At 36.4% G+C, this 16,965-nt stretch overlaps 1 protein-coding gene and 1 long non-coding RNA gene across 3 annotated transcripts in view; one reads left to right on the top strand and one right to left on the bottom strand.

Moving 5' to 3' along the window:
* Nucleotides 1-15,606, top strand: part of ANKRD10 (ankyrin repeat domain 10) — a 37,932-nt gene extending 22,326 nt beyond the window's left edge. For both annotated transcript variants that reach the window (XM_062619510.1, XM_062619518.1), the window contains exons 4-6: nt 6,906-7,141; nt 11,007-11,102; nt 13,972-15,606. In XM_062619510.1, coding sequence (XP_062475494.1) covers nt 6,906-7,141; nt 11,007-11,102; nt 13,972-14,432 — 793 coding nt within the window. In that variant the 3' untranslated portion in view covers nt 14,433-15,606. The remainder of the gene's footprint in view (nt 1-6,905; nt 7,142-11,006; nt 11,103-13,971) is intronic.
* Nucleotides 5,407-5,636, bottom strand: LOC134164123 (uncharacterized). Its single transcript, XR_009965005.1, has 2 exons — nt 5,502-5,636; nt 5,407-5,459 (listed from the first exon to the last, which is right to left on the bottom strand). It is a non-coding gene; the product is annotated as an uncharacterized LOC134164123 (long non-coding RNA).
* Nucleotides 15,607-16,965: the final 1,359 nt, after the last annotated feature.

The raw sequence follows: 16,965 nt of genomic DNA, 5'->3' as shown, positions 1-16,965 counted from the left end.
TTAGAAATTTTAGACTAGTATACTGATGTTTATATAGGAAACTTTTTTTTCTCACTGTGGGCGTTTTAGTGTTCTGATCTTTTATTCTCTTTCTTCTTTTGTTTTGTTTTAATCCTTGTATTTGCTAATTTTTTGTATAGGAATAGTTACTAATTCTTTTGAGATACAGCCTACTAAATTTAAAGTAATTGAAGCCATGAGTTGACCGGTAATTTTAATCCATTCTATATAAATTTCAGTGAAGAACTGACAAATTGGTTTCAGGATGAAAGTAATAATGCTTTAAAGGCATAGAAGGCTTAGTATCTTGTTGTTAAGGTGGTCACATGATAATGGCTTACATATTGAATAATGTGCTACAGCACTTTATGTATGTTAATGTAACTTTTAGTCTTAATGTTGCCTGCAAATATGTGATCCCTTATGATATAAGTTTCCTGTTTATGCACCATTGCCCGTTTAAATCAAACAGAAGATTCTGAAACTGTAAAAACTACACATGTCAATGTTTTACAGCTACGTAATTCGAATTGACTTGATTTTTTCAAGTAATCCTAGAAAGGGGGAGCATTCCATATAGAAACTGCTGAAACTGCCACAGGTGCTTCTCCGAAAACCTTACAGTTGTGGCATTGAATGTTCAGTATCGCTTCCTTTCTGCACACAAGGCATACTGTTGAGGTATTTGTTGCGGTGATTGGTTTTAATGCTAATCTAGGAATTCAGATATAGAATCTATAGATTTGCATGCTTTGCTTACCCTAATTTACAATTATCTACATTTTTATTTGTAAACTAACAATAGATAAGTTGAGATCAGTATTTTTTAACAGATATGACATTGATATACGAAAACTGTGGTTTATTTTCTTAGATTGTCGCATGGCATTAACAAAAACACAGTAAGCTGTAGGCGATGTAATCACTATTTAAAATTAAACATTTAGAGGATTTTTTTTTTTACATATATGAATGTTTTGGGGTTTTGGTTTTGATTTTTTTTTTCCAAAAACATTTACTGTTGACTTTTTACAGCAGACATTTGTTTTGTTTTTCAAGGTATGTGACATTATAAGTGGAAGATAGTGTATTGCAAATATATTTTGATGTTAGACACGATTTTTTCCTCCAATAAGTATGAAAAATATCAATAATTGAAACAACTTAGAATCAAGTTTTTTCTAAGTAAATTCAATATAATTTATAATTCAATGCAAGAAGCACAAGTCTTTTTCCTTTCTACATATCTTTCTGAGAGTAAATTTTTTAAGTTATCTTGAAGTAAGTCTTTCTTACACAAAGGTAGTTATATTTAAACAATTCTAAGTTTTGTATTTATTTGGGTTGGGGTCTTTTTTTGCTTTCTGTAACTTAATCATAGTGGAAGTGTGTTGCATATTTTTTGAGAGCTTGCTTCAGATATTTTTTCCTTCCTTTAGTAAACTTCCCAAAACAACAAATTGTGGTTAGGTAGAAACAACAAAAACATCCTCCTAAACTGAAAGTTAACAAGTTTCTGTACAGCAGTCCTATTTGCTCAGATAACATACCTCTTTTGGTTCTGAAAAACACTTTAATTACAGTGACAGCCAGCATCTTAATGAACATTTCAGAAGAAGAAATTATATAAACATATGCTTCATCAGTGTCTTCTTTATAGCTGCTTTGATACCAAGACTCTTAGATGAACTGGGGCTACACAATGGGAGTTCGATGATGTCAACCAGAGGGAGAAAAACAGATTTCAGAAAAAAAGTCATCTTCGTGCCAAGATTAGTCAGTTTTGAAGACTGCTTGTGGACATCACTTGATGGAAGAATGAAAATGTGTTTTAAGAGTGTTGTTTTAAGCACTGTAGGTGTGTGAATAAATGTATATGAAAAAGTCAAAGCTTTAAACCGTAATATAACAGTGCATGTTTTGAGTTTATTTATAAAACACCTGTCAGTACAGAACAATGCAAGTGTTAAATGTCATCTGTCAAGGAACTTCAAGATCACCTACTTATACTCATCCATAGTCAGACTTTCTTCAACTTTCCTCGTGGATTTTTTTCTATTTAGCATAACTTTATAGTAAGGAAATGTATCTTTCTGATTACATTTGTCTGTCTTTTGCTTCGGAGTTAGCATCTTCTGTACTTTGAAGAAAACAGTATGTCTATGATTCTTAGCTCCTGGATTTCAGCCTACACCAAGGCTGAGGGTAAATGATACCATGCTTCATCATTCTACATTGTTTTACATGGAAATGGTGAATAAACTACAGAATAAGAAAATACTGCCAAGTAAAAGAATCTTAGCAGGACTCCTTCATTTTTCAAATTCTTTAAGTCCTTTGGAAATGATGCAAGGTACGTGTTTTCTAAGCATAGAGTGAATTGACTTTCTGACCTCTTACCAAACCTGCATTTTAGTCCTGGGCAAGGTTAAGTAAGGAATTTTACTCCTGTTTGTCAGTTCAAGCTTTCATGTATGTTCCTGTCCAGAGTAGGTGCTAAAAAGGGAATGGCATTTTCAGAGCTTAAGTTTTCACTGTCCTTCCTTCAGTTTTTACACCTGTTCATGTAACTGGACTGACTTTCAGAGATGTCTTCAGGTTTTGAATTTTTTTTTTTTTTTTCACTGGAGAGAGGGAATTAAGGTTTTGGAGCACAGCTATTTTCACAGTAACTAGGACAGCCTTTAGAAAATACTGCACCAAGTTGATGAATGCTATTCAATAAAAGACTGACTAATCACAAAATTCATGGAACTTTTCAAGGCTTAGTCTTATTTCTGTAATAAGACTTTCTTGAATCCTTCCACACCTTTCTTACTGGTAGCTGCTTCCTTCATAAGATCATCTTTGGAAAATACAGTCTGTATGTAGTCTTGAGTCAGTTAGGTAGCCTCACTTAGAGAAAAACCCTGAAAAGAAACGAGCTTGTCTTCAAGTTTGGCATCTTTGTTGGGGGAACACCCCCCCCTCCCCCCGAAAAAAAACAACCCCAAAAGAGAAGGAAATTGCCTTACTTATTCTAAAATTCTGAGTAATGCAGTTACAGAAATAGAACTGTCATATTTGCAGTATGATTAGCAGTAACAAAAGGATAGGTTGCCTGAAGATTTAAATCAATGTGTTCTGAGCTGCTTTGGAGCTTCCACTACTTCAGGGTGTTTAGGATAAAAGATCAATCAAAGCTAGTACCGGAGGGATTTTTAACTTATTAAAAAAACAAAGGATGGGTAGAAAAGAAAGTTTTAATTCTTCTTTTCCAAGAGACATTAAGTTTTGAGATATTTTTGTCCTTGTTGTCCAGTGATTTTCTTTTTTTCCTCTGGTTGCCTTTCACAGTCCAGGTCTTGAAGTTACATTCAGTTATAACATCCTTTACCTAGTCAAATACTTTTTATTTATGTAGGCAGCTCTGAGAAGTGAAGTATCTTTCAAGGAATAGTTCTGATAATTGAAGTAGTTGAAAATTTACTTAAATACAGTGATTACTCTTTGAGTTTCCTGGTTGTTGATTTATTTATTTATTTATAATCATGCAGTCCATGTCAGGTATAGTCTAATTAATAGCCAAATGAATCTTCAGTTACTCTTTCCTCCTTTTCACTCAAGAGTTTACATTTAAGTGCAGTTCATAACCAAGGGCTGGCACAGGAATTGCACATAAGAGAGTGAACTCCTTTTAGTTCTATGTGTATCTGGGGCAGTGAACCATTTCTGGTTTTGTTCTTATAATGGAGTGTGTTTACAGTAACGGCTTTTATATTCTTAATGCATAGAGTAAGCTGAGGTAACTGCTTCATTTTCAGGCATTGACAGCATTTGAGGTAGACCTGCAGATCTAGTAATAGATGTTCCCAGCTCTTTGTAACTACTGCTTATCTATAACAGGATAGTTCTCCTCAAGTCCAGAGTAACACTTTTAAAGAATTGTCTAGTAGGTGTCTTATGTTCATTCAAGTACGCCAGGGTTTACTAGAAGGACTGTATTTTTCTGTTATGCACTCAGGATCCTCACAGTGGTGGCAGTATTTCTACATATTTTGGAAATGCATAAAATTATTCCAGTCTGGTAAAACTCTGTGATATCCTTTAAAAGCATTTATTTCATTTAGCCTTTTTTTCTTGGATTACATTCATTTCATTATGATGAGCTAGTATAGCATGGTTAGCTCTTGTTGCCTTTTGTGTTCCCACTGACAGATTTTTCCTCCTAGAGAAAGCTAGACAAACCAGCTAAAGGAGTAGATCTTTCTAGCCTGTTTTTGAGAAAGTCAGAACTCAGAGAGGTTCTACCATTTTGCCAGCTTCTCCTTTTCTTTAATATTGGAATGCAAGCCAGTTTAACATAGTCATGTTCTCTTTCACAGCAGTCTGCCAACCAGTTCCTAGTTATCTAGGTCCTGTAATCTCCTTACGTTTGATTGGACTTCTTTTTTTCTTCTCTTTTGTTTTCATTGCTAACTTTTGAACACAGGAAATTCTCTTGATATTGACAGGTTAAATTCAGACTCAGATTTTTAAGAGAGCCATTTCTAAACTCAGAAGCAAGAATGTTATATCCAGCGTGTTTAAGTCCCTTGAAAACCTATGTGGTGCTTCCAAAATAATCCTGTAGAACAAGTATGTCTTTGTCTACCCATTAAGAGTAAGCTGTTCAGGAAGAAGTGGGGACAGATCTAAAAATATCAAGTGTCTAAAAATATGAAGGGTCATTACATTTTAAAATCTGGCAAACATTAACTTCAAGTTCACTTATTTTGTTTCTGGGAAACCTTTCTTTCCTGGAGTTTGGACATGTAGTCTTACACACTTGCATCTTAGTTTGTACATCTCCAGGTGCCTCTGGCAACTTACATTGACATTCCTTTGGGAAATGGTGACCTGATTGTTGTCTGTCTTGCAATCCATTTTTCAAAGCAGAGTTATTGTCCAGTAACACTTGCTAAGTAATAGAATTACTTACTCCTTGAAGTTTAATTAAATTAGGTGGCTGGTCAACACCATCTTGTTCTGGCCATTTTTATCTTTGTGTAACTTTAATTTGCTCCTGTTTATATTTCCTTTACTGTCCTCTTGAGGCTCTGAACTTAAATTTCCAAGAACTGAGCTATTCTATTTGACCAAAACAGCTGTATTGACATTTCTGTTTCTTAAATTGTAGTTGCATTGTGTTGAGTCCATCTGTTACACAAATAAATTGGAACTACTGAAAAAGCATTAAATGTTGTTAGCAGGGACTTTAGCAGGCCATATAGTAGAAGTGTGGGAAAGGATCAGCTGTTTTGCAGGATTTCTGAAATGATAATCTGTTCTTAAAATGAGGAAGGAGAAGAGAACCTTCTGGAGATTCAGCAAACTTTATACTTTGAAGCTTTCTCCTAGTGCCTGAACTGAAATATCCTTTGTTCATGTTAATCCCATTCATGTAGTGCCTGCACTAGATGTACAGAACAAATTATTCTCTTTGCGCATATCTGTTAGGTCTGAAGAGCAAATACCTCTACCTTGAGAGTTCATGTCTAACTTTTTTTTTTTTTTTGGTCCTCCAATGTCTTACTTTCTAGACCTCTCTTGGCTGCTGTTCTCTGGATTTTCACTAGTGGTCCAAGTAAATGACGACTTAAAATATGAAATTAACCCTGATCTAGCCTACTGTTTTTTCTGATTCTGTAGTGTTTTTTGACTTAATCTTCCAAATATTATGTGATCTAGCAGTATCCATTTATGGAATTGGTCTTGCGGTAACAGTTTCTAAAGATTTTTTTAGTCTCATTTTTATAGCAAATAAGTTGCAGTGATCTAGGAAGCAAATCTGGGGTTCTTTATTTTCTGTGAGCTGGAGTGAATTTTCTGCTTCATACGAGCTTCAACAAAATTAGGTCTGTTCATCTTCTGAATTCTTATACTGTTGGCTGATCTGTTTCTGGATATTTAAGTAATAGACTTGATAGACTTGTGTAAACTGCTGAAGCCAAGAAACAAAAATTCAATTTTCTGACTAGTTAGATCTGTCCGGAAAGGTGGAAAAAACCTTCAGAAATGTTCATTGGAATCTTTCACTTAACAGTCTAATTTTGTCACTTCTGGCCCTCTTTTGTCTCCACTTTCATGCACATCCTTATGAAGTTAGCCTGTATTTCTAAGCCTGTATTTTCTAAGCACAGACATACTGTATGTTTGTGTAAATGCATATGATACAGCACTTTCTCAGATTAAACCTCTACGTCCCTATCTGTCCTACCTGGTTTCATTTATAATCTCCTTGATGCATTAGGATATTCCTGTTCCAATAACAAAGCAAGTCCCAGCACTTATGATGTCACACACTTTGAAATGAGAAACAAATCAGAAAAAAAATAAAATAAGCAAAGCATAACTAAATATAGCATCTTTATCTCTCTATCTTTTCCTATATATGTATATATTTTGTTGTTAGGAAGAATAGTGATGATGTTGTTACCTTAGAAACCAGAATGCCATGGACAATTGCCAAGTCATGTTAAGTTTGTTTTGAGTTTTTGATCTTTTGCTCACGTTAAAGCAATAGATTGCAGAAGATAATAAAATTCAAGGCTTAAAGTAGTCTGAAGTTTACGTAAAGACCACATACTTCAGACTATTTTAGAGTAAAGCATTTTGAGAACTTTAAATAGGAAGATGTTTTTTTTTAAGTCACATAGTATATTGATTTTATTTAAAAGTGCATTGTCTCCCAAATTTGTTTAGAAGCCAGATATATGTGGGAAAAGTTAAGTTAGTTATAAAACTAAGATTGTTAACTAATTTCTTAATGGAAATTTGCTAAGTGTATGTTTTCTCTCACCAACAGATAGATAGTCAGTAAGGGCAGCAGCAGCAGCATGCTGGCTTGATGAATGAGTGTAATTCAGTTCCTTTGTATTGTACAGCTTGAGAAATGCCAGTGGCCTGACAGCAGCAGACCTTGCACATACCCAGGGCTTCCAAGAATGTGCCCAGTTTCTCTTGAACCTACAGAACTGTCACCTGAATCGTTTCTATAGCAATGGCACCTTAAATGGGGTTCATCAGAATGCAGGTCCCAATCCATTCAGTGGTGGGACAAGTCGAAAGAGATCCTTTGAAGATTCAGAGTCTGCTGGAGTAAAGAAGGCTAGAACTGAAGGTGAGACCCTGGAGGTAAAAGGGATGGGGGTGAGACTCTTGCTGAGAAAGGAAAATAAACATTTTTAAAGCCTTTCAGAATGATGTTGAGTATTCTTAACAAACTCGTGTACATACCTAAGTTACATATCAATACAAGAAGCAGATGAATACCGTTATTATGTGCCACAAGATCCCAGTTCTCCCTGTCATCATCTTGGTGTGTTCAGGAATTTCTGTTTACAGAGAGTGCTAAAGTTACGTGATGCCAAGAATAGTATGTGGAGGAGGAGTAGCTGAAATTAGCTTCTACTCAATTTTCCCTTTGGGATTGATTCACAATTCAAAAACTGGTTGCTAGATAAGATGGATGAAAGAAATTTAATGCACAAAGGTTTCTCAAACAGAGAGGGTTATATCTGTGGCATTAATGAAACTGAAGTTTCCAGGATCATGTTCCAAGGGCAACTGATCCCTTACAGGAGGATGCAAGACTAGGATGAACCTTAAGGATTCCTATTCAGCCTTGTGCATTGAGGATTGTGCTTCTTCTTCTGCCAGCAATAATATAGTACAACCTCAGAGATATGAGTACAGATTATTCCTGGGGAGATTCTGGTTGGGCACAAGAGGAAAATTTTTCACAATTAGAACAATCAGCCATTGCAATAATTTCCTTAGGGAAGTGGTAGATTCCCCAACACTGGACACTTTAAGATTCAGTTGGATGGGGTGCTAAGACATCTTGTCTATTGCTTTTGACAAGAAAGGTTGGACCAGATGATCCTTGAGGTGCCTTCCAACCTGATACTCCTATGATTCTATCCTTTTTTTCTTGGTGGCTCTATGAAGGAATCTTTTTTTACATTTTTGAGCACCTTGAATAATGGAAACTGCTTTCTTTCTGTTGGTCATCCCATCAAATTATTAAAAAGAACACACCATTCTGCATGCAAACCTCTTTTTCTGTGTCTAGCATTAGAGACGCTTCCTTCAGCTAAAGTTTATATTGTTCTAACAGATGTGACTGTCAGTGAGCCAAATAAAATGGGCTTAATTCCAGATAACAAGAGGGGAATTGAGACTAAAACAGTGCTTCTAAATATGACATGGGCAACACAAATTACATCAATATTGACACTCTAGTAATTGCTTTAGTCCTTGCTATCCAGCCACCATTTCAACTATACCAGGATCTGAGGCCTTAACAGGGCACTCCATAGCCAGTCATAAATGGGGTTTGTTACTTCAATTTGGGAAATACGGGATGTAATTGGTCTAAACTGTAAGTAATTTCATGATGGAGAAGAGCACTTACGCAATTAAATGCAGGACTGCTTTTCAGGAATAACCTCCTTAAATAGCTACCTCAAATGAGAGAACATACACAGTATACAGATGCCTGTAACAGCTGCTGAAAGATTTCATCAGTGCATTCATGTTCTGTTCCTGGGAGGTGCTGCTTGCAGTCAAAGATATGTACCTTTTATTTTGAAGGGCTATTCCTTAAAAATGTTCCTAACTAGCAGTCTCTTCTAGATTCAGAAAACTGCTCCAATCTGGTCAATTGGAAACATTTCCCCACAATCTCTGAGTGACACTGGGCTAGCTATTTTTCTTCTCTACTTTGTCATTTAATTGCAGTATCTGTTACCTGTCAGCATAAACAGTGGATAAGTTACATTGAGCAAACAAATAGGCAACATGTTAGTGTTAACAAGCTCTCCTAAGCAGTTACAGAGATGTTAGAAAAGCAGAGTCGGTAATACTTGAAATTTTTACTGGTATGACTTTTTAAAGACCTTTGCAGACAAAGCCAAAAGCTTTGCTGCATTGCTTGAAGGTTTTTTAAAGCAATTAAGCGATTCATCCCAGCTGCAAAGCTGAAGTTTCTAATCTGATGCGTCCGCCCTCAAAACCACGAGCATTAGTAATACCTATCAAATCAGTGTAAAAAGTCTATTGGAGTGAGAATGAATCACTGCTCTTGAGGCACTCTGTAAACAACAAGGCTGAGTAATGAGAGGCCATCTTTGTGCTTAGCTAGCCTTTTTACAAAACAAGCCCAATTTTGTGGTAATTTTGCCTTTACAACAATCACACTATTCTGTTGTCCTTTAAAGACTATTTGCACAGGAGATTCCGTGTGCTCAGAGAGAATGCAGGCAACTTCTGTTTGCAGGAAAGAGTCAGATTTTGATGGCTTTACCCCAAACTGGAGCAGTCACTGCTTTGGAAAACCTGTGTTTTGTGACCAGACACAGTACGTGCCCCTTACATGAACCTGTAGGCAGTAGAGTTGGAAAAAGAGAAATACTTGAGCTGTGCTTCACCTTTTCTCCTGGAATAGCTGAACTAAGAAGTGCATGGGTGTTACTTGTGTAATTTTGTTTGCATGCACACATATGTATCTCCTATTGGGTGCATAGTACTCAAAAATCCTTCAGCCTCAAAATTAACCAACATTGATACATGATACACTGTGATAGAAACTGATTACATTCAACTGTCATGCGAAAATTGCTTCCAAAGGCTGAAGCTGAACTTAAGTAAATTGGTGGCTGTTTCCAGGATATGCACAGACAGTTTTTAATTTTGGCTTAGAAACGTGCTGGATTTTGTATCAAGTTTTCTGAAACCTATTCCAGAAATTTCACCCTGTTCCCTGGGCTGGTTGGGTGGTGCCCAGGGTCAAACATGACAATGATGATGATGATGATGATGGTGATGGTGTGCACTGGGACTGCTGGTCACATGGCTGTGTTTGCAGCAGACCTAATCCCAGCCCCTCTGGCTGATGGCCCTTGGCAGGCTGACTTTTGCTCTGCACTGTATGTGGTACATGCAGTGCTGACCTGCTGTATACAGCCAGTGACTGACTGTATCACAGTGTCACAAGTCCCAGCATGGCTGCTTTTGTGTTCTTTGTGAGGTAGGGATGGAGAGTATTGCCAGGTGTACCCTTGAATTGGCCAGCATGAAACTGCACTTTGACACTCCTCTAGGTAACTAGAAAAAATGCCTTTTTCTTCCTGGTTCAGGGAGAGCTGAACCTCACTGATCCAAGGGCCTGCATTTCCTTTAAGCCCTGTGTGATCTCTCTGGCCCTGAAACACTTTAGCTATTGCTTGAGGTTCTTTAAACCTTAAGCAGTTTACAAAAACGTCTGTTGTGCCCGAGGTAATGACAGATGACTTGCACTCTACTAAAGTAACCATTTATAACGTAACGTTAGGAGTGTGTGCAGTGTGTATAGAAAGGTGTGTTAATGCCAGCGTGAGAGCAGTGCAGGGTCTGATGGGGTAGTACTGGGGCGAGGCTTTGGGTGGTAGGTATATGAGGTAGTGAGGCAAGCGCATATTGCTTACTAAAGCATTTCCCATGGCAGTCTAACCACTTGCCAGCTTTTCTTGGAAAACAGATGTTTATTCAGCTCTTGAAAGGATCCCTGGAGCAGTCTGGTATGACCAGGGGTGGGTTACTGGGAAATGGCCCTTGGCGTTGAAAGAGGGAGCAGTCCAGACTGACAGGACACAAATGACAGGTTGAGACTGTGTGTGACTGTCAGGCACACTAGCTGTAAAACCTGAGTATGGGTAACTTAAATTACTCTTTATTCAATCTTTTAGTATATTAGACTAATAATTGTTTGATATATAATTGCAAAATCTGATAGACTGGTAATTTTCCATTCTGAGGAATTAAAGTGAGTGTACAAGTACATAGCATTTACTTATTCTGTATTTGTAATTTCAAACATGTCAGAAGTTTTCAGATGTGAACAGTTCACATTTCTTTGTAAAAGGTTTTTGCTTTAATAATCGAAGTACTTGTTGGCTGAGTTTTCAAGTTGCACCAGTGACTAAATGTGATTTTTATTTTATCAGCTTACAGCTTTGATGGCTTAATACCAATGATGAATGGCGGAGTTGAGGACGATGCTGACAATATGCACGTTGATAGAGAGTTTGCTGTTGTATCAGGTGGGAGTGGACAGTTACCTGTTAACTGCAGCAACATTCAAATGGTTGAAGACACCAAACAACAGGAGAGTACTTCTGTTGGACCAAAAGAAATTGAAATATACACTGTTTCTGCAATGCAAACTCCTTGTCGTTGCAAGAATCAATATGCATTTTATTTTTAATTTAAGTATAAAACTTAGTCTTTTATTTTTGCACATTGCTGTCTAGAGTCTTGAAAAATATTGTATTGCTGTAACACCCATGATACTGGGGGTTTAGTAGGTATCGGAAATTAGCTGTTCACACAATATATTGTAATGGTTGCAGAGAAGGTTTATTAGTAGTTCATTACTATTTCAGATAAACAGAAATCCACAGTGGCTGTTTCACTTTTAACCGGAGGCTTGTATTACATCGTGCCTTGCTTTTAGTTGCTAGAATTTTAGGTAAGAATCAAAAATAATGTAAATTATTCTTTTCATTTCCATTAAATAGGTTTAATTGCCAAGAAGGCTTCATAAGGAAATACATCCTAGTGCTTATATAGCTTTGAAAATAACATATGTTACCACAAAACTATATTCAAAATATTCAACAAATACTATAAAGAATAGTTGAGACATATACCGTGTTTTCAGAATTTGTTCAGACACGATAACCTAAGTGCAGGATTCTGCTGTGGGTTTTTTTTTTTTATGTAAATACAAGACTGGACACAAATACTGTAACTAGTATTTGGAACTAACGTACCTTGGAAAACAGTTTCTGTGTTTCGTACTGATCGTCATGAAACAGTCCAAGTGTTACTAGTATTAGTGAATATTAATGCTCTATTTTTTTTTAAGGGCTGCTTAATTGAGATGTTTTTGGTAACCCCAGGATGTGTATAAAGTTTCAGTGTCCTGGGTCAGCTTTTTCCATGCACTTTGTAGGTAAAGGCATGGAGTTACTATGATAGTGCATTAAAACATTCAGAAATGAATTTCTTTAATTTGTTCTGCGATAAACATGTTTATGCTTTGTACCATAGATCAGATTCACCAAAGGGAATGATAATAGATATTTTAATATATTAGGAATAAATATATACATATATATATATATAATCAATACTTAAGAAGTAGACTATGATATTTTCCAGTGATAATTACTAAGTGTTCTTATTTATAGAAAAATGATTGTCTTTCGTAAATATGCTCTTATTACTATAGGTGCTAATTTTTAACATATGATAAGTCTATAATTATCACTAGACTATTCATTACCTACTTTTGCATATTAACTAACAGTAGTGCCATTTTTATTAAATTTGATTTGGCAAAGCCAGCCTATGAGAATTTATTTTTAAACAGTTAAAATTTTGCACTTTTCAGTTAATAAACACTATATGAAATTTCCTCTTGTGCATTTTCATCACTGAAATATTAGCTTTGATGCTTTGATGGGTTTTGTGTTTTTTTTTTAATTTCCACTATTCAATAAGAATTTATGGTTACTGAGTTCAGCTGATGTGGTTATTTTAACTCATGTAGGGACTAAACAGGAAACTGCAGTGAGTACATCCAGTGAGTTACAAATCAAACACATTTCTTGGCATTATGTATTGCTGTATGTGAAGTATCAGTATCCTAATCCATATTTCATATAATAGTCTTGCAAAAGAATAATAAAGAACCAAAACTTCAGATTGCTTCTTGTCAAACAGTGGTACTCATTATAAATAGGAACCGAATATTCTGCAAATGTGCGAAGTTACCAGCCGACTTAACTGGCTTGAACTGGAAATACGCAGTAAATGCAATCCTATTTTGCACAGAGGTTTATGCATTCATGTGTACATAAACATATGTGCATGTATCCAAGAGTAATGGCAGAAAGTAAAATCATATATGCAGATATATATGATGACATATGTATATATCATATATATCTGTAGTTTCCACATTTGCCTTGCTCATCTTTACCAATATAGATGTACATTTTAGATGTCTTTTACTGGTAGGCATTTTTAAGGCAGAATATATCACCCATTTTTTTTGTGCTAGTACTTTGAGTACCGCTGCAAAACCATATATTTCAGACAAACTGATGAAAACTGTTTATGGAAATAAAAGACCGTTGTATTAACTACTAAATTCAAAGGAGAAATTGCTTTAAAACAGTTGTCTGTGGGGGTTTGCATGCACATTTTAGAATTTTGTTTCCTACTCTAATCTTTTTTAGTCTTCTGTGCACTCTGCTGTTGCTGTTGTATGGCATTTTGCATGTGGATTGTACAGATTCTAGCTAGATAAATGGAAGAACTTTCTGAATAAAGGAACTTTGAAACATTTTATATGAGCACCCCAACATAACATTTCTTTATTTGACCTATTTCAGCATGTGTTGTACTGTGAGTTACCACTAAAAGAGCCACAGATAGATTACAGCTGAAAAATAGTAGAAGAAAACCTTCACCTTCTCACAGATAACTCAGTTCTTGTATGTACATATTCTTTCATCCCAAGAGTGCATTACAGTAAAGGTGGAAAGATGCCTTTTATTCTGCCTTTCAAAACACTGCCCAGAATGTTGTCTGCTACTTATTTTATACAGTTAAATGAAAAAGATTCTGGGAAGTTTGTGTTGTCTTTGCCAAGATTAATATAAGCATATTTACACATCGAATGTAGGTAGATAGTTGTATTTACAACATAAGAATCCATGCTACAAGCTTACTGGTCAACTCTCCTTACTTTGAACTACCTATACTGTTATAAATAAAGAGTAGCTTATTTTCAAAGCTGTGTATGGAAACATTTTTTAAATCAGTGGAGGATAGTGGAGACATTTGGATGTATTTCGATTTATTCTTAATTGTTGGTGACAGGTGTATTTCTTAATGCAGATATGAATAGCAGTAGCTCCATATTGAATGCACTGACAAATGGATGTGCCATCAATGGACATTTGGATTTCACCACCGCCCAACAGCTCAGTGGGATGGATGCCAGGCGTGAGGAGTGTTTAACACCTAATGGAATAATTCCTGGAATAACTTCTCCCAGTAGGCATCGAATTCATACCAGTAACGGCACCGAGGAACCAGAAAAAGCCATGAATAACTCCACCGAAATGTGTGGATCACTCCATCTGAACGGAAGCCCTAGTAGCTGTGTTTCTAACCGGCCCTCATGGGTGGAAGACCCTGGAGATACTTTGCATTATGGACACTATCATGGGTTTGGGGATACTGCTGAAAGCATCCCCGAGCTCAGTAGTGTTGTCGAGCATTCCAATTCTGTCAAGGTTGAACAGAGATACGACAATACTGTCCTAGGCACGATGTATTTGTATCACGGTTCCTAGGTGATGACCTTTGTATCGAGCGCATATTGAAATTGCTACCAAATGAAATAGAGGGGACAAAATCCTCACATAGCATTAAATTTGAAGATCGCAGTTTATTGCTATTTTTACACTTTGTTTATATGAAAAGTAAACTTTTAATTTGACAGCCTTATACAATAGTTGTAGTTTGTTGCATGTATGGGGCTTACTTAGTGATAAAATAGGTGCTGTTATGATGAATGTTTATTTTTTTTTTATTATTACGGAATGTTCTGGTTTTGTATTTTTTTATTTCTAAGCTCATGAACACTATCTTTCCCTTTTTAGAGCTGTTTTATTAAAACAATGTTTAACGGAATTTTGTGAAGAAAATGTTACATATGTGCATCACTTAGAAGCGAAGATCTTACTTTTCCATATCTTCTGCTGAAGCTATGGTAGCAATATCAATGCCAGCTATCACTATGCAAGGTTGAAAGTGGCAATCTTCTGGAGCTTCTCTGACTTTATAGTTTGTACATTTGTTTGGTATAACTAGATGTTCACCTTTTCTGGACGAGTTGTTGGAAAACGCAGAGACAAACTTGGAAGAAGTTAATCGTTTCACTTCCTGTGTAGTGTAGAAGTGCTTTTCGTTGTTGTTGGGCTCTTTGCATTATAGAGTGGGAAAGAGGGCTGCCTTTGTTCGGTCGCAGTTGGGTGTGCTCGGGTTAGCTCTGAATTTGTGGCAGTTTCCTTCGGCTTCTCTCCTTTATACGTACGCTTGATATTTTACCATAGCTCACAGACCGGAGGCATGTTGGCACTGTTCTGCTTTGTACGCAGTTTAAAATTGCTGTTACTTGTTATAGAATTTGCCAAGTCAAAAATATTTGAGTTTGACTGTCTTGGATATACATTTCTTGTCCTTTCTTTTAACATATGCTTCGGAAATGTAACGTTGTGTACTCTTTGGGCAGTGCTCACGGAAAATACATTGTATTTAAAGCTTAATACACAAATTTCATATAAGTGCACTATATGAGCACTAATAAGTTGCTGCTTTGTGTTATGATAAGTGAAGTGTGGGGAAGAATATGGTAAATGAGATAAGCCCTCTGAATTGTGTTGATTTATTTTGTTCTTATTTTGTTTAAAAAGGGACCTTTAAAATTGGATTTAAAAGAAATAAACCTATTACATTGTATCTGAATATCCTGTTTAGACATTATTATTTTGTTGGCAATTTGAGAAAGTTTTTAAGTCACATTTCTCCATAATCCTTCTCAGTGCAACTGTGGAATTTCTTGATTTTGTCAGTATATGGAAGCAATTAGGAACAGCCCAGTAAGCTGTCTTTGAATAACAGAAACACATGCTGGATATTCTGTGTGTGATGGTTGTATCAGCCTTGAAATCCAAAAGTAGGTTAAAATACTGGCTGGCTGGCTGGCTAGCTTTCATGAAAATTACAGTCTCAGCATTTTTAGGCAAAATGCCATGGACTACAGAGAAGTCAGTGGTTTAAATAGACTTTATGTGGTTCACTGTCTACATACAAGATACAGTGTATTCAAATTGAGACCAACACTGACGGGAAAATTGACTGGTCCTTTTGCCAATAGCTTCCCAAGCCAGCAGAATTCCTCAATGCCTTACAGAGACCAAGATGATCATTAAAGAAAGCTGAATCTCACCTGGGACAAGCTGTTTCTGGCATGCATGTAACCACTTGCTTCTGCTCAAACAATGGCATCCAGGCCCTCTTCTCAGGCAATTTAATTTGCTGATGTCGTGCCCAGAGGCACGTATACTGTTGCCATCATACTAACATGAGAGATTAACTTAAATGTCTTGTAGCTTTTGGTTTGGGGATCTGTTTAGCATTTGCTGAGCTTGCTGCATATGCTTGCTTGTGCTTCTTCAAATAAAGCAACTCACAGTTATAATAAGCACTGCCATCTTATGTACATAGCTATAAACTTGATTCCTAAAGGATTTTCTTAGGGTAACAACGATGTTTGCAAGTGTCTGTTCTGATGGTAAAATTTTAGGTACGTAATTTTAGCATTTCATAAGGCAAAGTTTTTAAAATCTGTGTACATTTGACTTTCATTCACTTGCTTTTCATGCCTTTTTACCTAAAAATAGCTTGGAGGACACTGTTTCAGATTCAAAGAGAGAGCTACTGCTTTATTTTGTAAGGCACTTCTGTGCCTGTGTGTTCAGCCACATGATAACAGAGAGACAGATTTCAAGGTCTGCGTCTGTTGCCAGACTCCATGGAAGCTAAGTGTTATATTCTAACTAAATGTAGAAGACCAGTGAAGGCCATATGATGTAGGCACACTGGGGGGGGGGGTGCTGGATAGTTTACAGCTAATGTGGCAAAAGGTGGAAGTCTCTGACAAAACATGCCTCAGCCAGGAGCTGAGATGTATCACTCTTAAAGCATCAAACAGTTGTTTCATAGGAATTTTGAGACTGCCTTTTTACAGGTGCTCTTTGAGACAATACATATTTACAGCAAAGGCCATCTGAGGTCTTTGTTTTAGATTATTCTATAAATCTT

This window comes from Pezoporus occidentalis, unplaced genomic scaffold (assembly GCF_034315485.1).
Source record: "Pezoporus occidentalis ecotype Australia unplaced genomic scaffold, CSIRO_AGI_Poc_V1 ctg105, whole genome shotgun sequence".
Lineage (NCBI taxonomy): Eukaryota > Metazoa > Chordata > Aves > Psittaciformes > Psittacidae > Pezoporus > Pezoporus occidentalis.
The sequence above is the reverse complement of the archived record's forward strand: the minus strand, read 5'-3'. Positions and strand labels throughout refer to the sequence as shown.